The following is a 24709-nucleotide window of genomic DNA, read 5'->3' as shown; positions in this document are numbered from 1 at the left end:
AGCTCAGGAATGGGGAGGGGACCTTTGGGGAAGGTGAAGGAGCATCTGGGACTGGAAGGGGCATGGTCTACAAGGCACAGCAAAAGCAGCATCGGTGCAGGGCATGGATGGGAGATGTGGCTGGATGCTCCTGAGGCTGCCGTGATGTGCTGTGGGATGCCTTGTTCAGCCTTCAGGCTTGGAAAACGCGGCAGTGCAGGACGGATGGATGAAATAACGTCGCCTCGTAACCTTTTGGAGTTGCTGCCAGTGGTAAAAGCAACCTGAAAATGTCTAAAAATACACGAGGATTAGAAAGAATTAAAACTTTGGGCCTCCAGTTGGAAAACTTTGGGCCTCCAGTTGGCCATCAGAGGGTTGGACGATGTCTTTGGGTCTTCTCTATCCCAACGCATCCATGGAATTTATTAGAGAATTGCTGTAACTAACGAACTTGCATGTAGGTGATGCTGTCTGTGTACCTGATGAGTTGTGGGTATCGCGTTGTGGTCCATTTGAAGACTAAAATGGAAGCGTAGCTCGCGTGACGTTATTGTATACGTGCATTGTCTTGCACATTCCTATTTGTTGTATGGTTACCTACAAGCAGACAGAAGCTTTCGTCTCTCTTCTAGAAAACAGCGTGGCAGAGAAGTCTTCGTCAACCATTGCACCTAGCTGTTTTTGTTGCCTTTGCTGTTACGCAAAGACGATGTCCGTGCTGTTCGTGTAGCAGCAGGAACAACCCCATCTTCCCGTGACTGCTGCTGAGTAGGCAACAGCTCTAGAGCAGAGAACTGGAGACACAAAATTAAATGATGTGGCCAGGCTCTTTTGGAAAACCCCTTGTTGACAGCCAGGTGTGGCACCTGAGACACTTCGATTATTCTGTCTCCTTTGTCGTTGTTTTCCAGATGAGAGAAGAAAAACTACAAGAAGAAAAAGCTTCCGAGGATCTGATTCACAAGCTCATTCTGGATGACATGGAAGCAGGAAAAAGAAAAATGGAAGAGCAGCAGAAAAAAGACGAATCTGTGGTGCTCAAAGCCAACCAGGAGTGTGTAAGTAAGCTTGTACTTGGCAATCCACGTCGGAGACGCTGTCTGGGGGGGGTGAAATTACTGCTGAGATTCAGTCGTGGAGCAAGAGTTGCTTTTTTTTAAAACAATTCTTCCTTTGACAGTGGATGTTGACACGGGGTGCTTTCCAGGATTGACTTCTCTATAGCCTTGAAGGGGATGAGTTAACAGTTTACAAAGATCCGTGCTGTTGAGAACTATTTTCCAAGAAGGTTTTTGATGACTGGAGATGTTCTTCCGGGGGTTTTTCTCCCCTTCTGCCCACCTCACTCAGGACTGGAGGTGCGGCTCTTCCAGTTATGTGGGTTAAACCTGCAGAGGTGCCTGCTCTGCTTCGGGTGTCCTCAATCCGCGGGTGTTCCTGTGAGCGTATCTCCATGGCTCCTGCAGCACAGCTATACGATGCCGTAGCCCAGCAGATTCCTCCTGCTGAGTGGTGCCCATTTCTCATTTCAGCTGTGAGACTCCACAGGAAATGCTCTTAAGAATTAGGGATTGGTAGAGGATTATGCGGGCACTGAATCATGTCCTGAAGTGTTTTTGTTGAAAGATTTTCTCAAGCTTCCTGTCCATCCAGTGTCTGATCGTTAAATTCTCTTTGTTCAGTGAGTCACAGCTCTACGTAGGAGCTGTGTGCTTATTTTTGCATTATTTATGCTTCTGGAACCAGCCTCTGAGCTGTTACGGTTCCGGTGAAGAGAATCCACGAGCGTTTACCTTGCTGGGAGGTTGCACTCTTGGTTTATTTCCTCTAGGTGTAATCACAGCAGAGGCTTTTGGAATCTTTAATACCTTTGCAAGAAAGCCCTTTGTTTTCCAAGTGATTCTTTTTGTCGTACGTGTCAGCTAACTCTTCCTTGATTGACCTCAGTTTCCCGAACGCCTCTCGGATTCGGAGAATGAAGAACCATTCCAGGGCAAGCAAACGCATCGGTCAGCTTTCGTTTCCAAGACCAGTGCCTACTCCTTTGCCTTCCTTTCAGGGTAAGATGCTGAGACCTGATTCGAGTTTATTTACGTCCATTACAGACATAAATATCTTGTTCTTCTTGCTGTTCTTCTAAACGTACCCGAGATGCTTTGAATTTATTAAAATCCAATCCAAATCTAAAACAAGCAATAACTTTTCTGAAATTTTAGCGTTGGTAAAGTGTCTGACTTCCTCCTACCTGTTATAAAATCCTGGGGGTTAACGCGTTCAGTGTTCATCCCATGGTGCAGAAAAATCGTTGACTAGGTGTAAATTACCAAAATCATGAAAGAACAGAATTCTTTGTGTTGAACTCAAGCTTTGTTTCAAACAGCTCCTCAGTGAGACCTCACGCGAGCAGCCCAGGGGCTTCCGTACTGCTGTCGTTAGCTCTGTCCTCAATTAACTACAATTAGGAGAGGTGTCAGGGTGTTCATTGGGGAGACCCTGAACACACGATGGGGCTCTGGGGTGCCGTGGTCAGGAGTGTCCATCCCAGCTGCTGCTTCAGCTCCCTCGACCCGAAGGTTTCCCTGCCCAAAACCCTGGGCTCAGCAGCTCAGCGCTGCGGCTCCCCCCGGGAACGATGCAGGCAGGTCCGTGTGGTGCTCACGGCTCGATTCCACCTCCCAGTGAGACTATTTCTGCCTAATACAGAACAGCTCAGCTGGAAGGGACCTACAAAGATCATCTAGTCCGAGTGATTTTCATCAGTGGCTTCATTTTCGGTCTGGTCCGGCTTGCGGCGTAGCCGCGCGAGTCAGACCGTGGCCACGAGGCAGTGGGGATGAAGATGAAGAGGGTGGGGGAACGGGGTGAGGTCCTGGCACCGGGGTGGGCAGCAGCCTCCTGTCCCATCAAGCTGGATTTGGGGCTCTGTCCGCAAGGACGTGGTCAGCTCAAGGCTTTTGGGTGCCCTGTGCTCAGCCCCAGCCTCTGCCGGGGCTGTTTGTCGTGCTGGTCCCAAGACGAGGAAGTTATCTGACGTCGACTCGTATCCACTGTTATCTCACATCAACTGCTTTCCAGGAACCTCACCTCCAAGGTGGAGAGGAGTCGGAGCTGCACTGACACCATCCAGGAGAGATCAAAGAGCAGGCAGAGATCAGCCCCGGCCAGCAAAACAAAGGTACGGCCGCTTCGACGGCGCGGGGCGGGGAAGGCTTTGATGTGTTACCTGCCCTTATCCGAGGTCACCCAGCGCCAGCGGTCTGCGGGTACAAAGTGCTGGTGCTTTGGGGTGTTGCTGGTGCTGTGTTATCGCCCCGGGGCCAGTTGGCTCCATACAGCTCACAGCAAAAACCTGCGAGGTTGGGAATTACAGAGCGGGAGGGTGGATGGCTTGCAGAGCTTTGTTGGCTTTGTGGGGCAATTGGAAGGGCTCTCTTCGCTCCTTCGTTTGGTAATTCATTTTCTTGCCAAGGCTGAATCTCCAGACAACTAAACAGGTTTTTTTTTCTTTAAACTTTAGGAAAAAAATCCTCTTTCTCCCCTCTTCTTTCCAAAGCTGTTTAAGAAGAGCAAAACTCGCTGCTCGCCTGGTGCGAGCGTACTTTCTTTCGCACTTTCACCGAGCTCTCTGCCGTGGGAAATGTTGGCCTGGTCCTGCTTCCCTCAGATCCTGCAGATGAAATGAATTTCCTGGCGGCTTCCCGGTGGCTGCAGCAGCAGCTTTCTCAAGGGTCCCGGTGGCTTTGGGCAGTGCAGCTTAGCAAGGGACACCGGTGCCGGGGGTCACCGCGTCAAAAGTGGGAGACATGGGGGTACAACATGCTTCAAGGCCATGACGCCTTGATACCCGTTAGGTTTTCTCCTCCCTCAGCCACCTGTGGTGCAGGACAAAAGCCTCTGCAGCCTTTTGGAAGGTTGGCTTGGTTGGGGGGATGACGCTTGGGATCTGGTGACATCCCCGTCGGTACGTGAAGTTGACCCCAGTGAGCACCCGGCTAGCGTCCCCGAGGTTTCGGGCATGGACCTTGGTCAGTCTCGTGTTAAAAGCCTGGTCCAGTCCCTGTCGAGGCTGATAAGAGATAAATTGAGCTCAAAGCACAGGATCTGTAACTAAGCTGCCCTCCCAGGCCTTTTTTTTTTTCCTCTTCAAGTTCATGGGCCTGGCCAACTAAGAGTTGCACTGCAAGGATGTTCCACAAATCTGTTTTGACCCCAAAATCATAGAAACCACTCCTATTTTGGGTGAAGCAGAGCAAGGCTCCCATTGTCCTCGGTTAGCAGCTGGATAAAATAATTTTATGTTGGAAAATAATGATGCCATTTGCATTAGTGCGTAAATTTACTTGTGGCTGGGTTCTGCCGCGTTCCGGGTGTAGGAGCAGCAGGAGGTGGTGCTGGAGATGCTCCTCGCAAGGTCTGCCAGAGCCCTTTCCTCCTGGTGGTTTGCAGAGGAGCGAGATGAGCCCAGGCCGAGTATTTATTCCTCCTCTCCTCTGGGTTCCTAGGGAGCAAGAAGCCCTTTGGTGATCGCTTCCCTTGAGGAGCGTGGCTTCCTCCAGCTGCCTCTCAGCTTCTTGCATTGCTTCAGATGTGTTTTTTTTCCGGTGGGGTTGCCATTTGTGCGAGCCCGGTAGCCCAAAGAACAGCTCTTACACTAAAATAAACTCGAGCCCCGGGTCGTGCCGGGGTCTGGCGTCCCCCCGCTTAGGTCCCGCGTCATCCCTGACGTGCCATAAGCAGTGGCGGCGGCTGCTCCTCTCCCTCACTTGCCCAAACTCTCCTCCCCGACCAGCTTTGTTGAGCGGTGATGCCTTGCCTTGCAGGTCCCCCCCGTCACCAGCGCCTCGACGCCTCTGCTGGGCGTCCTGTCGTCCACCCAGAACAACCGCTGCCTCTCCGCCCCCGACCTGACGGCCGAGAAGCGCCCGGTGCTCGCCGCCGCCTCCTCCCTGCCGGCCCTGCACAAGCCCGAGCGCTCCATCAGCCCCGAGAGCAACGACAGCATCTCGGAGGAGCTCAACCACTTCAAGCCCATCGTCTGCTCCCCCTGCACGCCTCCCAAAAGGCTTCCAGATGGCCGGGTCCTGAGCCCTCTCATTATCAAGTCCACCCCGAGGAACCTCAGCCGCAGCCTGCAGAAGCCAACCACCTACGAGGCCAGCCCCAGGATACTGAAAAAGTGGGAGCAGATATTCCAGGAGCGCCAGGTGAAAAAGACTCTCTCCAATAAAGCCACCCTTACGTCCTTGGCTTCGGAGCCCGGGGAGGACGCCGTGGGTCCCGACGTCACCAACCCCGGCCACCGAGAGCAGCCGCAAACGCAGGACGATCAGCTCCCCCCCGAAGCGCCGGGAGGCCCCCGCCCCGAGCTGGATTTCTTCCCTTCTATCAGTGAAACAACGCCGGGAAGAGGGGGCGAGAAAACCAGGGATTCCCAGGCCTTACCGACGGACGAGAGCGCCGCCGAGCGATCCGCCGTCGTCACCTCCCTCCACCCGCGGCCGCCCGAAGCCCCGGACCCCAAAACGAACGCGTTGGTGGACAAATCCTGCCTGGCTCTCGGCCCTAAAGCGCTGAGCAGGAGGATCATCGGGGTGAGCGCGGCGCTGCCGGACAGCGGCGCCCTGGGCGTCCCCGTCAAGCCTTCGCCGGGGAAGAAGCAGCTGAAATACCTGAACAGCAACGAGCTGATCCACGTGCAGAACAGCTCCTTCGAGGGCATCATCGGCGAGCAGGCGCCGGCGCTGCGCCGGGGAAGGAAGAGGCGCTGCAAAACGAAGCACTTGGAGCACAACGGCTCCGTCAAGAGACTGAGGCACGCGGCGGGGGACGCGGGCTTGGCCCCGGAGGAGCGGCTGGTGCGGGAGGTGGAGCAGAAGCTCCAGCAGGAGGAGGAGGACAGGAGGCTGGCCCTGCACCTGCAGAGGATTTTTGACAGCGAGAACAGGACGGTGGTGGAGAGGCGGAAAGTCCGGGTGGACCGCTACCTGCTGCGCTCCAAGAGCACTCTGGGCGCCAAGTAGCGCTGCCGGGCGACGTTGCCTTTCTAGGGGACGATGAGGTTTATCGGATTGTCTTAGAGGAAAGCTATTTTTTTGTCATGCTTCCACCCACGCCGTTGTGTTTGTTGTTTTATTTTTTTTTCGTTTTGGTGGTAAGGCGTTTGGAGGTCCAGTTCGGAGAGAAGCCAGAGTCCTTACAGATTTAAAGAAAAAGGGGAAAAAACAAAACAAAACTCCTCCAGCCTGGCTGGTCCATGGGTCTGAAAGAGGTCCCTCAGCCCCCCGAACACACTGCAACGCGGGTGGCAGTCGGTGACAGTGGGGTTCCCCTAGCAAGAAGGGTTTTATGGGCAGTCCCCGGGGTCCTGGCTCCTCAGCACCCCGCTTGAGCAGGGGTTGGACCAGACGGAGCCAGAGGTGCCTCCAACCTCCGCCTCTGGGTGAATGTTTTGCGATTACTGTTTACGTTTTGAGATTATTGAGGTTTTTCTCGCGCGAAGGACCTCGGCCAGTCGTTGCCTCGCCATCTCGGTGCGCCAGGAGCACCCGGAGCTCCGCTCGCGGGGAGGAAAGCAGGTCCTGGGAGAAGTGTGCTCCTCTCTGCCTGTCCTCTTCTCCCGATGCTGCGGTGATCAGACGTAATATTATCAGAATATTTGTACACCCTGGCTGGATTTAAGCTTAAACCAGCCGGGCTGTTGGCGAGGGAGGCTTCGTGCTGCTGCTTGCAGGTACCGGGTGGGTCCACCTCCGGTGGTGACAGCCGAATGTGCCTCGCTGGCTGCACAGGGCTGAGGTTGCTTCCTCCGAGCAGAAGGCCAAATGTAGTGAAGAAGGGTGTAAAATCGGGATTTTACAGAACGTTTTAGGAATGTTGCATGTTCCTGGTAACGGCAGAGCAGGAAACTTGGGCTGGGAGCTGTCCCCTGGTGCTGTGAGCCAGGGAGCTCCTGCAGCTTTTCTCCCAGGGTTTCTTCTCCTTCCTGCTGAGGCTTCAAGGGGGAAGGAAGGGAGGATGGAGGAAGGGGGACGCTGGCCCTGGGAAGGAGGTGGCAGGTACCCTGCAGGCTCTTGGCACCCCTAAGCCCTCTCCCAGCTCCCGAGGAGTTTCTGGCAGGGGGTTTGGGGGCACACGGGGTGCAATCTGCCCTCCCCAGGCTCCGAGCGTGCCACCCGCAGGTGTTTGAACCACTACGAGAGCTCAGGTGAGCGATGCACTACAGATTTCCACTTCGGGGCACGGGGTCGGGCACGGCTGGTGGAGCAGGAGGAGTTGTCTACCCAGACGTGGCCCTCGGTGGCAGCCGCCTTCCGTGCTCTGCTTCCTTTCACCTCTCTGCCCCATCCTTGGGGTGATTCCTCGGGTTATTTCTGGTAATCGGGCTCTAAGAGCGCTGCCTTGCAGTGTGTTCGCTGGGGACCGTCGGTGCCAGGGGACGAGGGACGTTTCCAGGACGTAACCGAAGCACGGGTTAAACGCGCCGTGTCCGCGGCACGAAGGGAAGGGCAGCTCGTGGTTGTACAGACCCAGAAAATGGTCGTTGCCCAAATTCCTCCTGAATTTACCTTAAAAATGGCCCAATTTCTCCCTTCCTCTTAAACAAAAAAAAAAAACAAAACAGGAACTGGTTTTGTTTTTCTCTTCCAGCACGCTTGTGGTAACTGCAAGGACCCTGGCGCGTTTTCCGACTTGAACTGGATTTTTTTAAAAAAAAAAGAAATCTTATATTTTAATGGATAAAATTTATATATTTTAAATACTATATTTCAACAGATCGACACTTTCGTTTTGAGAAGTCTTATAGCAATGATTCCGTAATATATATATATATCTATATATATATATATCTGTATCTCCTTACACACAAACTACTGGATGGCCGAAGCCGTACCCAGCCCGGGTCTCCGCACCTCTCCGGAGGCGGATCTCTGCCCCTCGCACGGTGCTGCCGCATCAGGCGCGGTTCTTTGGACTCGAACCGAATCATGCTCGCGTACCCGGCGATTAATTGGAAGGAGATGGAGTAATTAGACCCCTGACTGGACCGAGAAGAGCGGCGCGGAGATGAGTAGCCGTGGCCTGAATTCGCCCTCTGCAGCGGTTTCTAAAGAATAAGCTCAGGATGGAAACCCCCAGCTTTTACCCAGAATTTGATTTTTTTTTTTTCCCTGATATTTTAACTTAAAGCGTGCACTTCCTGAGTTCATCCAGGTTTATTATTAATTATACAAATCCCCTGGGCTCTGCCCCTTGCCTGCGGTTAATCCCTTGAGCCCCGAGCAGATTTCCCTCGACGGTTTTCTCCTGTCTCGCTGTGCTGGTTCCCTCCGTGCCGGTGCTGCCAGCGCTCTCTGAGCAAGCCTGCACAACCCAAACTACGTTTACAGGGGGGTTACGTGCTGAATGTATCCTTTTCCCCTCTTAAAAACAATTTTGAAGTCCGGTGCACCAGGCCAGTGTCTTTAAATATCATTTTTTAAAAAAAAAAAAAAGAAAAGAAAAAGGTTACGTAAATATTTAGTTTTTTTGTGTTAATTTTCTCTTTCTACATCTCAGCGGATGTGCGTGCGGCACGGCCTGAGCTGAAACCTGTCTGGAGACAAAAAAAAAATAAATAGATGATGGGGAAAGAGCCGCATTAGTACGGCCGCTGCCCACGGTGTGCCCGGATCCACGGACCCCAAATTTGGCTTTGTCAGCGGCCGGCTCGCCCCGAAACCCGGCTGCCCAGGCCCTGCACCGCGGCCGGCCCGTTGCGTCGGTGTGGGAGGAGACCTCTGAATGTTTCGTACCACGACCGGGAGTCGCTGCCTTCGTGCGTCGCTGCCCCCTCGCAGTAGACGCCGCACCCAGCGAGCGCTGTCGGCACGGGACCGACCTCTCCTGGAGCTCTGTGCCTGCAGGTTCCCAGCCCCGCTGACTTCAGCCTTCAGAGAAAACCACGGCTCGACCGCAGCTTCGCCGTCCAGCTGCTGAAAGGCGGAGGCAGGGGCTGGCAGCTGCTGCTTCCCATCCAGCTCCCGGGGAGCTGCTCGCCCGCGTGCCCGGCTCGCCTCGAGTCCACCCGCGTCGCTGTCGGGTTTAGGGACTCGGGGTGGTTTGAAGCGACGACGAATGTTTTATTAATTTAACGCCGTGTGAGTTCGTTTGAGCTTGCACAAAACAAAAGAACTGTATATAACTTGGTGTGAAAGAGCAGAAATTCCCAGCCTCGCGCGCTGCAGCGGGCAGGTGTTTCCTTTGCCACAACGCGTGCCATCTGAGGAGCAAAATACCTCTTGCTGGATGCAGCGCAGGATCTGCAGAGGCCCTAAGATGACGCCGAGCGTTTCTCGCCGCTTGCTGGGAAGCAGTTTCTCACCCTCCTCCCTCCTGCAGCCGCCTTCTCGCTGGGACAGAGCCGTCCTCGCCGGCCGTGGGACGGCACGGGCGCTGCACGTCCTCCCACCACGTGAAGCTGTCCCTGCCGTGTCCCGCTCCTGGGAGCAAAACCAGGGCAAGAGCTGGCTTGCGGCACCCCCCTGGGACCGAGGGGGCGATAACCCAGTGACTGAATCTGCCAAAGACGCCGCCGGACTCCACCAAAGCACCTTGGACTCCGTGGAGCTCTCTGCGCCGTCCGGAAAGGTTCGTGCTCAGAGTCGGCGAGGACAACCGAAGGAAAAGTGCCAAAAGAAAGGATCACGCAAGCTGATTGTGTAATGTTTTGTTCTATAGTGTCAGTATTTTTTTCTCCAAACGCTCTTGTACATGCAGCGCACCGTAGTCCTTGAAGTATCGCCTGAACAAGCGCTTCTGTGTATTTGAGCAAGGAAAGCAAGGGGGAGGTAGAAGCCTTAAAGACTCGCTCCTGTTTCAAAACCAGGCCTTCGGTGCTGCTCTGAGAACCCCGCAGGGCTCCCAGCTCCTCGCCAGCCCTCGCTGTTCACCAGAAATGCGTCCCCTCAGTCCCGCGGGGGCGTCTGAGGAGCAGGAAGGGCCGCTCCTCGCCGTCCGGTGGCCGTGGGCGCGACGTCCCGGTGTCACCGCGCCGGAGAGCTGCGGGGCGCTCCCTGCGGTGGCGCTCGGTGAAGCTGGGAGGTGGCACCAGCTCGGCAGCAAGCTCCAGGCGTGGTGCGCGTCTGATAGAAACGGTGCAAAGCTCGTAAAACCTTTCCTCTTTCCCCTTACCTTCAAAGCACGGCGAAGCGTCAAGACGGCTCTAGAATTAGCTACTCACTATGCAAAGAGGGAAATCTTCAACTGCTGACCGAGGGGGGTTGTGTCTGCCTGGTTTTTCTCGGTGTTTACTGTCAAACTGTTGAAAAACAAAGCTAGATGTTGCTACACTTTCCTCCCCTGCGCTTTAAATCGTTGTGCTTTAGCGTTCTCCTCAGCTCGCCATCGGGAACACCGGTGCGGTAAAAGACTGCGGTCGTTTTGGGTCTCAGCTGAACCCCCGTGGCTTCACCCGAATGTTTTTAAAAAACGATGGAAGTTACTGGGAGACCGTTCACTTGCATGTGTAAATGTGTGGGTTAAAAAAAAATGACATGCAGGCGTCCGTCATGTTGTGGCTTCTGTTATTCGGAACAGAGTAAACCCTGCTTGTGAACGCTCGTCACAAACCAGAACCGTGCCAGCCGTGTGCAAATCGCGCGTACCTTTTAACAGCAACGAGGACTCAAAACTGCAGGACAAAGGCAGAGGTTAAAACAGAATAAAACCAGGTTCTGACAGTGAGCCGCCTCTTTCTGCTCAAGTCGCTGCGCGGGGAAACCGGCACCGTCCTCCCGCGGTCTGTTTTGAGCGGGTTACGGGTGGCCCTGTCCCAGGGAGGCTGCTGATTAATATTTTGGGGGGAAAAAAAGGGTGAAGGTGAGTATAATGACACGTTCTGCACGTAGGGAAGCAGGCAGCGGGTGCTGCTTATCCTCCATGTCTCCCCTTCTTCCCCTTGCCTGTCCCAACCCCTTGGTTGCACTGGTGCAGCTCTTCTCGGGCTGGATTTGGGTTTTTAATGCCTGGTTTTGGGCTCAGCTCCCCAGGCACGTTCAAGTCCAGCAGGCAGAGCCCCGGGGCCAGCCTTGCTCTGGTGACAAGAGGGACACGGTGACATTCAGAGCAGGCAGACGCAGACAGGGCGGGCACCGTGCTGCTGCTCATCGCTGCCAAAACCTCCCTGCAGTGCCCAGGGAGCGCGGCAGTTCTTGTACGGGTCGGGTTTGCGCAGGGGCGGGGAGCACACACCTTATTTACAGGAGCTGCAGAGCGTGACAGCGAGCAAAGGGTTTTCATGTGCTACCGTCGAAGCATTTCAGATGTTTTGGTGAGATGTTTTGGTGCTTTCGAGCTGGAATTTGCTGGCTGAGAGCCTCAGGTGAACCTTTTCCCTGCTCTCGATTTTCCAGTCTCGGGAGGGGAAAAACGGCTCCAAACCAATTTATAAAAAAAATAACAAATTTATCCAAGAGGACAAAGGTCTGGGTGCTTTATTCAAGCACTGGCTGTGCCGCAGCCTTCCCTTTGGGCACCTTCTTGGCCACTTTTTTTCCTCGCAGCTGGAACTGTTCAGGGCTCCCCTGCTTGGAAGCTGCCTCCGCCAGCAGAGCTTTGATCACCGGCACCTCGTCCGAGAGCCTGCCCGTGCCCGGGGCCGGCTCCTCGCCGCTCTCAAACACCTCCTGGAGCTCCTCCATCAGCCTCAGCGCCTCCCGGTACGTCCTGGGGCTGGATTTCCTCTTTTGCAAAGCAGACGCTGGAAAAGGTGGGAGCAGAGCGATGGATCCTGCCAGCACACCCAGCCCTCCCAACCCAGGGGGCTGTGGGAGCGGGGCTGGGAGAGGTCCTGAGCAATTCCAGAGTGAACACAGACGTCTGCGCGGCCACAGGGCTGGGCTCAAGCTGGGCAGTGGCTCTTAGAGCCTAATTTATTCCCTTTTCCCCCAGTCTTTCCCCAATTAGTGCAGGGGAAGGGGTTGTGGAGCCCAGAGACTCCAGCAGTGCCTGCTCTGCATTTCCTCCTCCATGAACCCGCAGCCAGAGCACCGGGGGCAGCGCTTTGGGGGACTGAGGGGCTCAGGGTCGTGGGGTGAGGCTGCAGCAAGCAGGGGAGCCTCAGTTCCCAATGCCCGCCGAGCTCAGGGGCACCTTTTTGTTCAGATCCTGCCCCTAAATCTGTGGTGACGTGGAGAGAGGGGGAGTGCGGGCACGTACCCAAGGGGACGGTGGTGACGGTCGAGGCGTTTCTCATGGCCACCAGGATCCCTTCCAGCACCTCCGCTTTTGTCTTGCGGGCGGGAGGGCCGGGCATCCTCCCGTGCTGCAGGGAGGGAAGATCAGGAGGCTGCGGCGTGCCTGCCTTCCAGGGGGACAATCCTCCACCTCCTTCTCCTGCTCCCTCTCCCAAACTAACACAAGCCTGTGCTTCTGCAGGAGGGAGGTGAGACGGACTCTCTTTTTTGGACCGAGCTGGTCCGTTTTAGACACTGACCTACGATTATCGATGCATTAGGCAATACTGGATCAGCTTTCCACCACCCCAGAGCTGCGCCGTCAGTTCAGGGACACTCCCAGACACCAACATCGCTAACGGTGCTGTTCTCCCTTCAGAGGCTGCTCCCTTTACCTTTTTCCGAGGCACGTAGGGCTTCTGCAAGCTGTCCAGGCGTGGCTTGGCATCGCGGTAAACCAGGGGGTGGTTCAGGATGTAGCAGAGCGCCTGCACGTTCTTTTGTATCCCTGTGAACCAAAGGGAAAAGGGGACAACAACAACAGCTTTTGCTGCTTCTTTCTTGGTCAGAGCAGACCAAAGCGCCCAGCAGCCTGCTAAGAGCCCTCTGCTCTCCTCGCTCACCAACTGGCTCGATAAAATCCGGGTCGGTGTCCCCACTGAGCAGCTCCTCGTAGCGCTCCGGAACAGCCCGGGGGCTCCCTTCCTCGCCCTGCTCGCTCCTCTTCTCCAGCCTGCCCTCCGCCACGGGTCGCCGCCGGGGCCCGGACACGTCCTCCACCTGGAAGAAGCAAAACAAAAGACTTCACAGCAGCGTTTTCCTCGCAGCCCAGAAGGAAAGTCAGCCGGAGCCCGTCCTGCTGGGGTCAGAGGTGTCTCCTGGTGGCCCTGAGCCACGCAGCCAGCACCTCGTCCCGTCCACGCGTGGTGGGAGCGGGCGCGGAGGGGGAGAGGGTCCAGCCCCGTCCTCTGCAGACTGACAGTCCTGGGATTTCCAGGGAAATCAAATCGGAAATTGCCCTCGTGGGCTCTAAGAGGGAGCTTTCCAGCAGGCGCAACGCGGGACGGATGAGCTGGGTGTTTGGGGCTACGCCCCGAGCCAGCACAGCTCCGTGCCCCCCCCCCCCCCAGTGCCACCCAGGGCAATCTGCCCACCCGTTCGTGTCCTCGCGAGTCCTGCCCAGCCTCACACACCTGAGTCATGAAGAAGGCTTCAACGTCCTCCGGGGCCGTGCTGGGAGGCCTGGAGCCGCGTTCCCCGTGCCCCAGCACCCCCGGCCTGCTGCTGCCGGCGTCCCTGCTCAGCGCTGCAGGCGTGGGGCCGAGGGGAGGCAGCGGCCGGGGCGGACTCGGAGCCCCAGCTCCTCTTGTAGCCTCCTCCACGGCTGGCAGCGGCCTCCGCAAGGTTTCAGCAGGAGCTTCCAGCGTCGGCGGCTGCTTCTTGACCTTGGGGAGATGCGACGAGACCTGGAGGGACACGGAGGCATTCAGGGGACGTCCTGGCAGCAGCTTCAGCCCCCCAGGAATCCCTCAGCTGAGGCCGAGGGGCAGGATTGGGCCCAAAGACCCAGTTACGAACCTCACCTGGGCAATGAGGGAGGAACTGGGGGTTGGACACCCCGGCCTCACGCGGAGTAAAGCTCCTCCACTCCTTCCCTCCAGCCTGCCAACCCCACCGGGGTCCTGAATGCTCTTCCCGTGCCCCCCCCCCTCCGCCCTAAATACTGCAGCCGGGGTTTTGTCCCTGCCCTAGGGCAAGCCCCATTTCCCCTGCCTCACCTTGCGGCTGGCTTTGAGAGGGATGGAGAAGTGCCTCCGCCCCGCAGGCAGGCTCTTGTGGCGAACGAGTTTAATCCCCAACCTCTGCTGGAGGAGCCGGGTCAGCAGGGGCAGCTGCCCTGTTGGAGCAGGGGTTCATTAGGATTTATCCCCTGGGAAAGCTGCTGGAGGAGGAACCCTGGATCTTCGGGGGATAAACACGATCCGGGGAGCAAAATTTAGCCCGAGACTGCGCCGCTGCAGTCATGGTTGGGCTGTTAGGGGCTTCAGCGGGGCCAGGAGCAGCAGCAGGGCGTTGAAACAGCGTTTGCAAGAGCCCTGCTCGTGGCGTTGCTCTTTCACAATTAAAGCACCTTCCTGGGGGCCTGGGCCAGCGGGGCAGGGGTATCCAAACGCCAAGTGACGATGACAAAGGGGTCCCTGTCCCAGAGAGGGGACAGAAGGAGGGACGGAGCAGGAGTGCCCCGTGGAGCCAGGGTCACACTGTACCGCTCCGGGCGGCGGCGAGGGGGTTGTTGTGAAACGTCAGCTCCTTCAGCCGCGGGAAGAAAGCCAGGGGTAAGAGGGCCGTCTCATCCGTGATCTGCAAGAGAAAAACGGTTTGCCATTCACTCCGAGCAGCTGCCGCCGAGCCACACGGGAGGCTGTAGAGTTTCACCCCAATCCCCCCAGAAAAAAACCATCCCTCCGACGCGTGGGGAGCCCAGCACTGGGCAGATGTGTGCAGCGGGGAGGAGGGGAGGAGGAGGGAGGTGGCATCCCTGAACCAGAGACGTGGTTTGCGAGCAAGCAGAGCTGCACCATCACACCGCAGGGGACTGTGGCGGTTTTACCCTGCTGGGCAGCTCCACCACAATCGCTCTCTCACTCAAAAGAGAGTGGAAAAACTGCCCTCGAAAGAAGAGGGAGAAGAAAGTATGCTGGGGGAAAAAAAAAAAAAAAGGTTCATGGGTTGAGATAAGGGGAAGGTGGGCCTTCCTGTACCCCGTTTTCTGATGCAATCCCCCTTTTCCTGGTGAATTCTGATAAATCCTTCCCTCTGAGGGCGCTGAGGCCCTGGCCCAGGCTGCCCAGAGGAGCTGGGGGTGCCCCAGCCCTGGCGGCGCCCAAGGCCAGGCTGGGGGGGGCTGGGGGCAGCCTGGGCTGGGGCTTTAGGGCTCCTTCCAACCCAAACCAGTCTGTGATTCTGTGATAACGTGCAGGGGTTTAGACAAGCTGGGTGCAATTCAGCCGCCTAGCAGGTGTCCTGTCCCACCTGAGCGGTGCTGGATGCCTGAGACGTCCCCGTAGGTGGCAGATGGACGCCAGGGAGAGCTGTGCCCCTCTGCCTCAGGGGCCGGGGTATCTCCACGGGAACTAACCTGGGGCTCAGGCAGCTGAACCTGTGCACCTACGGAGAGCCACGGGACCCAAAATCACCTTGTTGAAGGCCAGGCTGAGACGCTGCAGCTCAGGAAAGGGAGCACAAATGTCTCTGCGCACGGAGGGAGCGGGCAGAGTCTTCGAGGCAGATGGGCCCCCGTCCCTGGAAACACCCTGAAGAGAGGAGGAGGAGGCTGAGGCACCGCTCCAGAGGCTCTGCAAGACACGGCAACACCTCCACGTGCACAGAAACTGTTAATACTGGTGCTTTCCCAACCGCTACCTGCTGCGTTCCAGAGCTCAGGCTTGTGGTGAAAGCCTCTGAGGCAGGAACCAGGCAGAGAGAGGCAGCACGTTGTCAGTCCAAGGCTCCAGACAGGCTGGAAAACGGTGTCTCAAAGCAAAACAGCCCCTTACAACCATTGCAAGGCGGTGACTCTGAGCCAGCTGGTGGCAGTTGGGTGGCAGCCTCGTTCGGTACACGGTTGGTGGCAGATTGTGAAAGGGCCTTTAAAATCCTCTCCGTAGGAAACCAGTGCCCTCTCAGCAGGGACACGGCAAGAGGAAGCCAAGAGCTCTCATTTCCTTCCTGCTCCCTGCTGCGTGCCTCGAAAGCCCTCAGAAGCCTTCACGTGAACTCCAGGCACCTGAGCTTCAGTCCTTACCTGAGCTGCAGAGCACGCTGCCCCACGCAGGGAGCGTGTTTGTGTGTCTGCATGAGCAAAGAGCTACCCAGCTTCCATTTCAAAGCTACAGAAGTTTAAGCTCAAGTGGTTGAGGGAAAACTTGCTCCTGACCTCCCTGATGGCAGACAGTAATTACTTGCAGCACCCAGAGTCTGGGCAGTACTGGTGAGCTTAAACAAAGAGCTGAGAGAGAGGCGCGGGGAAGGGAAGCTTTGGAGCCCGCACCCCAAACCACAGGTCAGCCAACGGTTCTTACCGGCACCGGGCATCCCTGAAAGCCAGAATCAAACCGGACCTCTGCAATGAAACACAAAGTGAGGGTTTGGATGTGTAATGCATGAGGCTGAGCGCTCAGCTGGCCCCGATCTGGAAAAGCCAGGCTTCACCCTAATTTAACTGAGCCCTCTCCCACCGAAACAACATCGGGGAGGGCAGGGAGAGGCGTGCACTGCTCACCTCTCCCGGCTGGATCCCCGTTGTTCTGTAACACAGAATATTCAAGCTGCCCTCTCTTCGCTTCCAGCTCTTCTGGCACCTCCGTGCCCTCGTGCTGGGGCTGCTGCCGGAGGCTGCTCAGGGACTGGTACCACTCTGCCCTAAAAGTGCCGTCGTCCAGCGCGGGGTGGAGGGAGAACTGCCTGCTCTCTGCTTGCTGCAGGTAGGGGACCGCTGAAATCCTGTTTCGGTCCAGATTCAGTTCCCTCAGGCTAGAGGAAAGAAGAAACGCACACACAAAGCCATCTGCTCCTCCTGGCAGCCGCGGGGCACGGGGCTGGCCCTCCAGCGCAGAGCCAGCCCGACACCCCCGTCCTGCTGCCCCGCTCCCCTCCTCTCCTGACGTGTAAAATCCAAACCATGAGCTCAGTTCATTGCCCCCGAAGCCCATGACTTCAGCCCCCGAGACCAACCCGAAGGTCACCCAGCACTGGCTCATGGTGGGAATTGAACAGACCAGGAGACACCCTGGCAGCTCATTAAATCACCAGAGCTCTGATGAGCCGTGGTCCTGCTGGGATTCCCTAACGATGGCCCAACTTCCCATGCAAGTGTAACACCACCGGTGCACTTACCTGGGGCCACAAGAGAGCTTAGGGAAGAGCAGAAACCCCAAACTCTTCACGCCACTCCCCCAGCCTCATTACGAACGCTGCGCAGTTTCCTCTGGGAATATCCTGGCGGAGCCAACAACCCAGACCCGATTCCCACCTCCAGGTCACCAGGTGACATCAGAAGGTCCCGGCGCCGTACCCAAACCCTTCACAGCTCAGCTGAGGGGCACGTAACTGCCCCCTTCCTAGCGGCTCCTCTCTGGCTGAACCACGAAAGCCCGTGTTAAATAAAGGGAGCTGATCCACAGCCTTTCCTAGCGCTGCTGCGCTGGAACGAAGGACAAATTGGGGCAGAGAAGGGAAAATGGAGAAAGTAACTGCTGTTTCTCAAATCGGACCCGGCGGTCAGCAAACAGCCAGGGCAGGATCTGATTTAGCAGCCATCTGCTGGGTCTGGCCTGCCTGCGCTTTGCAGCAGGCTGTTCGCTACCATTCAGTAACATTCGCGAGTTCCCAGGGAAGTACCCGAGTGAATCACAAAGAATTTGGGTTTTCTTTTAAACGTTGTTGCTGTGCAGCAGCTGATGGAGGCAGCTGCCAGCCCCCGAAAGCCAGCGCTGCCTGCTGCTGGGTGCTGCCTTACCTGCAGAGATTAGAGAGGCTCACAAAGACACTCGGGTCTGACAGCTGATTGTCATCCAGCACCAAGACCTCTAGAGACGGAAATCTTAAATGAGCAGAGCTGTGAATACAGAGAGGCTCATTAATAGCAAAAAGGGGCTCGTTAATAGCTCATTAATAGCATACTCAAGCAAAGACGGGTGAAAAACACATCATCTGCTGTCGCTGGGGGAAGACGTATCTATCTGCTCGCTCCCCTGGGAGACGGGGCTGGGGCTGCCTGCTTTTTTTGAAGAGGAAACTGATATCTTACCTAAAAGCAGCTAAATCGAATCAGTCTGAAAGACCACCTAGCTCGGCGCCTTATCTCCGACAGCCGCACACATGCGGGCAAGCTCCATGGCAAGGGTCTAATTAACGAGGAATAAATAGCATCCTGCTCACGTGGCTCGGCCACCCAGCTGCTGAATCACCGCCTGGAGGTCCCTTTCTGGACAGCAGGTACACTGGGTGAGCACGGTCCTAGCTCAGGGCGCCAGGTCAGCCCCCTGGCTCCATCCCCTGCCCACCCAGCGCATCCCCTGGGCACACCAGGACCTCCCTGGCCAAGGCAAAGCCCCGTTTGCTGCGTGCACTCACTGCCAGGAGCCTGCCAGGTCCGCAGGCAGGGTCCGAAGCCCGTTGGCCGTCAAGCGAAGGATCTTCAGCTGGGCCAAATCCCCCAATGCCCAAATATCCTCCGGGGATAAGTTGTTATAGGAGAGATCCAGGTCCTGAAGGAAACAGAAGAGGGCAGCCCCTGGAGCAAAGAACAAGTCTCTGCTGGCTTTCCCCAGGTGGATGTTAAACCCTTACAGAAAACTTGCTGTCGTGCTACTGCCACCCCAGGGTGACGCCACGGGTGTCTCTGATGTGCAGGGACTTCACGGACAGCGGCGGGACCTTGGCAGGAGGGCTCAGGGCCGGCCACTCGTGTGACAGCAGGCAGGATAAAAACAGGGAACAGACCCTGCTGGGAGCTCGTGCACAAGACGAGACTTGAGGTTGAACAGTGATAGTTTTCTGGGGCATTACAATAGGCTGTATTTCCCTGGCCCGAGCTCACGGCTCTTTCCAAATCAATTTAATGTGATTTTCCAATGAATATTCCCAGAGCTGTCTTCTCCAGGCTGTCAGCAAACAGGATCCTGGGTACTGGTTCGAGGACGAAGCTGGGATCCAAAAGGGCACCATACGAAAGGGAGATGTGATGGGGAACGACGCAAGGATGGGCCCCATCCCCACCTTTCACGGCCGATGCCAGCGACCAGGCTGCTCAGGCAGAGGCACTCAGGGATGGCCAGGGTCCAACCCGGCCTCGTGAGCCCTGCAAATTCAGTTCCCAGCACCCGGGGTTGCGCTCAGGGACTGACTCAGACGCTGAGTGAGCTACCAAAAGCACGTCGGAGGCACATTGGAGAAGCTCTCCCACGTTTCATGGGTTTTGAGGCCTCCCAAAGCCTGCAGGCAGGAGGGAGGCCAGGACCACAGCAGCGCGGTGAGCCACGCCATCAGAGCCTGCAGAGCCGACCGCCAAGCCACAAACCATCCTTCGGATGAGCCAAGAGAGAAGCCTTTTAAGACAGAACTTTCCACCCAGCAGCAATCACAAAACGTATACGGTGAGAGAGAAATCCAGGCAGGGTCACCTCCCTGAAGAGAGCAAACCTCGGCGAGGTCAGAACTGCTGATCCAGAGCCTGAGCTCCCTGCAGCAGAGACCCACTCCAAGCTGGAGGGAGAGGACAAGGCCCCAAGCGCATTCTTTGTATTTAGGATCCACTTTGTCCCTTTTTTCTTTTTTTAAACAAAAAAGCAAAAAAAAAAAAAAAAAAAGAGACTCTTTTGCTGTGTTAGAAAGGCAGCCTGTAACTCAGGGAAACCGCAGAAACCTACCTGGAGAGGAGGAGGACGGGACGCAGGGAGGTAGAGCATGGCATGGAGGAGGATGGGGACCTGCCAGGGATCATACAAAATCGGGTGAAGGATGACACCGGTGACTGAAAGCCTGCCTGGCATCAGCAGGGTGAGGGTCCATGAGGAGCAAAAGAAGGGCAGGAGGTGAGGAGGACAACAGTGGGGAGTCTGTGATGGGCTGAGTGGAGAGGATCCTACAGCAAAGGGGTTGGTGTGTGACGGGGAAACAAGGGGTCCTGTGGTAAAGGGCTGAGCAGTGGGCATCTGGAAGAGGAAGCAAGATGTGCAGGTCCCTGAGGGGCAGCAGAAGGGACGTCCTGGTTTCACAAGGAAGCAGGAAGAGAGGATTTCAGAGAACTCACACCGCAGGGACACACGTCAATGCTACATGTTAGGCTTCAGTGTTATGCTAGGGAAGAGATGACCAAGGTCTCGGCTCCCCCTCATCTTACTTCTAAATGCAGGAAGTCTCCAGCGGTGATTTTCAGATTTCTTAGGCCGTTCAAGGAAAGTTCCAGTTCCCGCAGCCCCGGAAACTTCCGAAATGGCTCTGCAAGGGTGGAAGAGGAAACAGTCCAGCGAGTGAAGACCAGCAGTAACAGAACAAGCCAGGTCCCAAGGTCTGTCGTGGACCAAAACCAGCAGGAACAAGCAGGACTCTGTAATATTCCACTGTGATCAGTTGGCACGTTTGAAAGAAAATGCCAACTCAGTTAGACAATTGTCCCTACCACACATAACGCCCCAACAGCCCACTCCTTAGACATCTGGTTTGCTTTCATGCATTTCCTTCCCCCCCCAGCTGGACTCTTGCGCGAAGCTACTGCCAGCACATTTAGCTTATACGTTTTACTAGTCATAAACAGATTTCCTTTCTTCTTATTCAAATTAACTGAGCCCATGACACTGGATTTGGATTCACCTCCCGGCTCCCCCATTAGCCTTCTGAGCCTTTGGGACAAGTCGTTTCATTATTCCATGTTTCTATATATTAAATGGGGATTTTCTTTGTAAAGAGCTTTGTTTCTAACAACAAAAAGGGCACGGCCGTGGCACACAATTATCATCACTGAAGAGGGAATTAGTGCAAGGATTTCAGCTCAGTAACAGAAAGGAAGCAATTCTGCAAAGTGCTGTCTGTGTACATGAAAAGTCTTTGTAAAGCTCTGAGTTTAGACAAGCATAAGCTGCCCTGGCTTGAAAAGCAATATCTGCTTTTTGGTAATGCAAAAAAAAACAGATTTTTTTTTTTTTTTACCTTACCTAACGTCAGCAGGTTCTCAGCAGCATTTATAAAAGCAACACAATCAAATTTCTCAAAATCATCTTCTTTAGCCTGAAAAAAAAAAAGTGTATTAAAAACAAAGCAAAGCAAAACAAAACAAAACAGCTCCAGCTGTAAACTGATCTGAAACAAGTGGGTCTCTCCGTTTCGCGTAATGCCTAAATCATAGCATTTTGTTAAGTCTTCCTTTGGTTTTCTGTCTATGGAGAGCATTTAAAGCACAGCTGAGCTGGTGGCTGGCTTCCAGAAGACCTGGGTTAGCCGAGCCCCAAAGCAAAGCCCCCTCTGTGCCCCCACTGCTGACCTTGCCCCCCTGCATGACACAGGGCTCCTAGGCCACATCTGATGCCCACAAGTGACCCACAAAACTTTGCCACTCTATATAGCACGTCTGTCCTTCCCGGCACCAGGACAGGACCCTAAAAACACCCTTAAAACTATCAGCACCTCAGCTCGTTCTGTCTTTGCTCTGCCAGCTAGTCACCGGCCCAAAGGAAAGTCACTGAAGTTAAACTCCTGCCACAGCTGAGATAAACACCCCTGAATCCAGAGAAAAATAACTTGCAAGTGTACATAAATGAGGAACAGGCTACGCCTGGTGAAGACCATGTTAATCTGGGGAAGACACTATTTAATTTAATTTTAATTAATTTAATTAATTTTAATTTTTTTTAATTGAATTGAATTTTGTGAAGACACAATCCAACAGCCTGCAAGACAGATCATTCAAGCCTGTTCACAGCTGGCTGGCTCACCCTCCTGGGCAGGAAACATGCCTGGTTCTGAGGTGTTTTCTCTGATTTCTGGACACTTACATGCTAATGTAGTATTTTTTTTCAACTTTCAAGGCAGTTCCTTAATATTTCTTGAGCCTCTGATACTCACAGAGACCAGATTTTGGCTGCTTATGTTCACGGAACACAGGTCAGAAGGGTTATGCAAACAGTGGTGCTTCATCTGAAAGTAAAAAAAAAAAAATAAAGAAATGTTAAGGCCTGCACCACATCTGTAAGCAACCTTGTATGTCTCTTCCTGGGACCTGAACCCCAAAACCAGACCTCAGCTGTCCCCCGCTTCACGGAGCAATACCCCCAGGTGAGGGTAGCATCTGGTCCCTTGGGTCCCAGCAAGGGGGAAGAAAGTGGCAGGGAGATGGGGAGGGAGAGGCACTCGCCAGAAATGTCTCATCCAGGACATTGTCTTCATTATTTTCTTCCACAGAGGCAGAACGTGGGGGCTTTCTCCTCTGCTGTGCTGTCTCCCTGGTGGTTCCCGGCTCGGCCCAGGCCCGTGGGGTGGCTATGGGTGCCAGCAGCCAGCGCCCAGCCCCTGGCACGATGGAGATGCACAACAGAAATGCAGGGATATAAAATGTTGAGTGACCACATATTTAAGATAGGGACATTAAAGCTGCAGCCACAGCCACAGAAGAGGAGAAACATGCTACTTTAGAGATGCTAACAGAGCAGTGGGCTGCAGATGTAGAAATGTGGGCCGAAGAGCCTTCTGGAGGTCTCCAATCCACCCTCCCTCCCAAAGCAGGACCATCAGCAACATCAGATCAGCGGCTTTGCCTAGCAATTCCACCACCTCCCAGGGTAATTTGGCCTGCACCCAGTGCAGAAGTTTCTGCTAGCATCCAACCTAAACCTGCCAGGCTGCAATTTTTTACCTCATTATACCATCTGCCACTACTAAGAGGAGTCTGGCTTCGTTGTCTTTGTAGCTGTGCTTCAGGCAGCTGTAAGCACCAGTCTGGTCTCCCCTTGGTCTCCTCTTGGCAAGAGGAAACAAGCTCAGAGCCCTCAACCTCTCCTAAAGGGTTATGTGTTCCAGCCCCAACCAGCCCTGTAGACCTCTTCGCTATTTCTCAAATATTAGAAGGCATTTCTGCCATTCCTAAGCATTTCACAGATGTGACTCTCAAACCCCAGAGACGAAGAAGCTCTGGCTCAGAACAACTGATGAAGAACCATGCCGTCTATCCATGTGTGTTTCCTGAAGCTTAGATGTTGCTTCCCCCCTGCCATAATGTTGAGTTGTCTGCTGGAGCTTTCATTGAACAGATGCCTTAAACATTCTGCCCTCTTCATTTCAGTCTTAAACAATTTTAAGACTTTTTTAGGCCAGTTTAGGCATAGCTTTAAGTTCTTTTATCTGGCTTATCAGCTGTGATGTTGATGCAGAAAACCACAGCTGAATGTATGTGGCATGCCTGGTGGATCTGCCCCTGTGGGCATGCCGTAATTCTGCAGGGTGACTTCGCCAGCAGCACTCAGCGTCACCTTCTTTACTGTTGTGCAAAATGTTTCTGGCAGGAAAGCAGTTCGTGGCATAATTGCTTCCATCACCCATTTTATAGAGTCCGGTTGTAGCCATCTCGACTGCAGTATTCCTGGGAAAAGTGGGAAATAAATAAATGAGTTAAATTTTTCACTACCTCCAGCATTACTTTGCTTTAAGCAGCTCTTTACAGAGGTAGTCACAAATCAAGTATCGGCTTGTACGCAAAGGAACACTGTTAGTGCCACATGAAGAGCATCGCTTCTAAAATGGAGAACAAAATGAGGTGATAGGCATATGTGCATTATTTTCCATCTCAGGAGAGCAAAATGCAGACACCAGAGAGCGTGCGGGTCAGGCTGTGTGGACGGTGACTCAGGGGATTGCGGCTTTACCCATTCCTCCTTCCCCCGGCTCTTTTCCCTTGCAATCTGAGGAGGCTCTGGGAAAAAAAATCACCCACCTTTCAGTCCTTGGAAATACAGTTCGGGGGTGCTACATCAGTAATTAACTGTAGCATGAAGCACAGCACCATCGGTACGGGTAACGATGGTGCTTCAGCACCCACGGAGGTGCTCAGCGCCATGCTGGCACTGCTGGGTGGCACAGCGGTGGTGGCACAGGGCATGCCAGGGGCACGCAGCTGCCCGTGTGACTTGTGAAAAAATACCTTTAAATCTCAGGATTTCTGAGGCCTTGCTTCACGGGGGTACAGGGGAAGGAGACTGGGAATTTGACATCACAGGAATGTGAGGAAATTGAGCCAAAAGCAAGGGTAAGGTACAGGTGTGCTGGAAATTAGGTGCCTTGTGGTGAGCGGGTCACGTTAGGAAATCTTCAAGGAGGTTCAGGCGTTTATGAAAAACGCATGAGACTTGTTTCTCTTTCAGCTTAAGGTCGGACTAGGCGATCTTGGAGAACTTTTCCGACCTAAAAGATTTGGCGTGTCTCTGACCAGCAGCCCCCAGCATCCCCACCCGCTTGCGCCACCGCTCCCCACGCACACCCCACTCACAGCCCACCTTGCACACGCGCCTCCCTCAGTCCTGACACACTCGTGTATGTCCCCTACAGCGCCCCAGACGCCCAGCACGCCCACACACACCAGCACCGCATGAACACCCACATGCACGGAACAGCACCACACGTAACCCCGCCTGAACACCCCCACACAACTCCCACAGCCCCACACGGCCCAGATGCACCCTGACACTTCAGTCCGTGCGCCCACAGCACTCGTCACCCCCCTTTCTCACCCCACGGACCCGGCGCCGCCCGCCCTCTTCCCCCTCTCCCCCCTCGGCCTCCGCGCCGCGCCCGCCATCTTCTCCCCCTCCCCTCGCCGCGCCGTCGCCATGGCAACGGGAGGGGGGGCAGAAAACTACAACTCCCAGCGTGCCTCGCGCGGCCAATCCGCAGCGCCCAGGTCGGCGGAGGAGGAGGAGGAGGAGGAGGAGGGAGGCGAGAAGATGGCGGCCAAAGGCGGCAGGAACGGG

The 24709-nt window shown here is 55.1% G+C and overlaps 2 protein-coding genes across 3 annotated transcripts in view; one reads left to right on the top strand and one right to left on the bottom strand.

Annotated features, from left to right (window-relative positions):
- RNF169 (ring finger protein 169) overlaps positions 1-10308 on the top strand; it is a 23686-nt gene extending 13378 nt beyond the window's left edge. The window contains exons 3-6 of the mRNA XM_080559987.1: positions 894-1040; positions 1930-2042; positions 3058-3157; positions 4803-10308. Coding sequence (XP_080416113.1) covers positions 894-1040; positions 1930-2042; positions 3058-3157; positions 4803-6002 — 1560 coding nt within the window. The 3' untranslated portion in view covers positions 6003-10308. The remainder of the gene's footprint in view (positions 1-893; positions 1041-1929; positions 2043-3057; positions 3158-4802) is intronic.
- XRRA1 (X-ray radiation resistance associated 1) lies at positions 8476-24709 on the bottom strand. Of its 2 annotated transcripts, XM_080559959.1 has the most exons (19): positions 24470-24709; positions 23216-23325; positions 22105-22259; positions 21816-21887; positions 20909-20981; positions 20098-20195; positions 19625-19684; positions 18330-18463; positions 17713-17811; positions 16477-16727; positions 16277-16317; positions 15392-15508; positions 14462-14555; positions 13973-14091; positions 13388-13660; positions 12818-12974; positions 12590-12702; positions 12178-12283; positions 8476-11719 (listed from the first exon to the last, which is right to left on the bottom strand). In XM_080559959.1, the coding sequence occupies exons 1-19, from the start codon at positions 24568-24570 to the stop codon at positions 11454-11456; spliced, it is 2439 nt and encodes an 812-aa protein (XP_080416085.1). In that variant the 5' UTR covers positions 24571-24709; the 3' UTR covers positions 8476-11453. The 2 variants fall into 2 exon arrangements, with proteins under 2 accessions (XP_080416085.1, XP_080416084.1); XM_080559958.1 differs by lacking the exon at positions 19625-19684 and having other exon boundaries at positions 11578-12283; positions 12590-13660.

Source organism: Anser brachyrhynchus, assembly GCF_964034855.1.
Source record: "Anser brachyrhynchus genome assembly, chromosome: 1".
In the NCBI taxonomy this organism is placed as follows: domain Eukaryota; kingdom Metazoa; phylum Chordata; class Aves; order Anseriformes; family Anatidae; genus Anser; species Anser brachyrhynchus.
The sequence above is the reverse complement of the archived record's forward strand: the minus strand, read 5'-3'. Positions and strand labels throughout refer to the sequence as shown.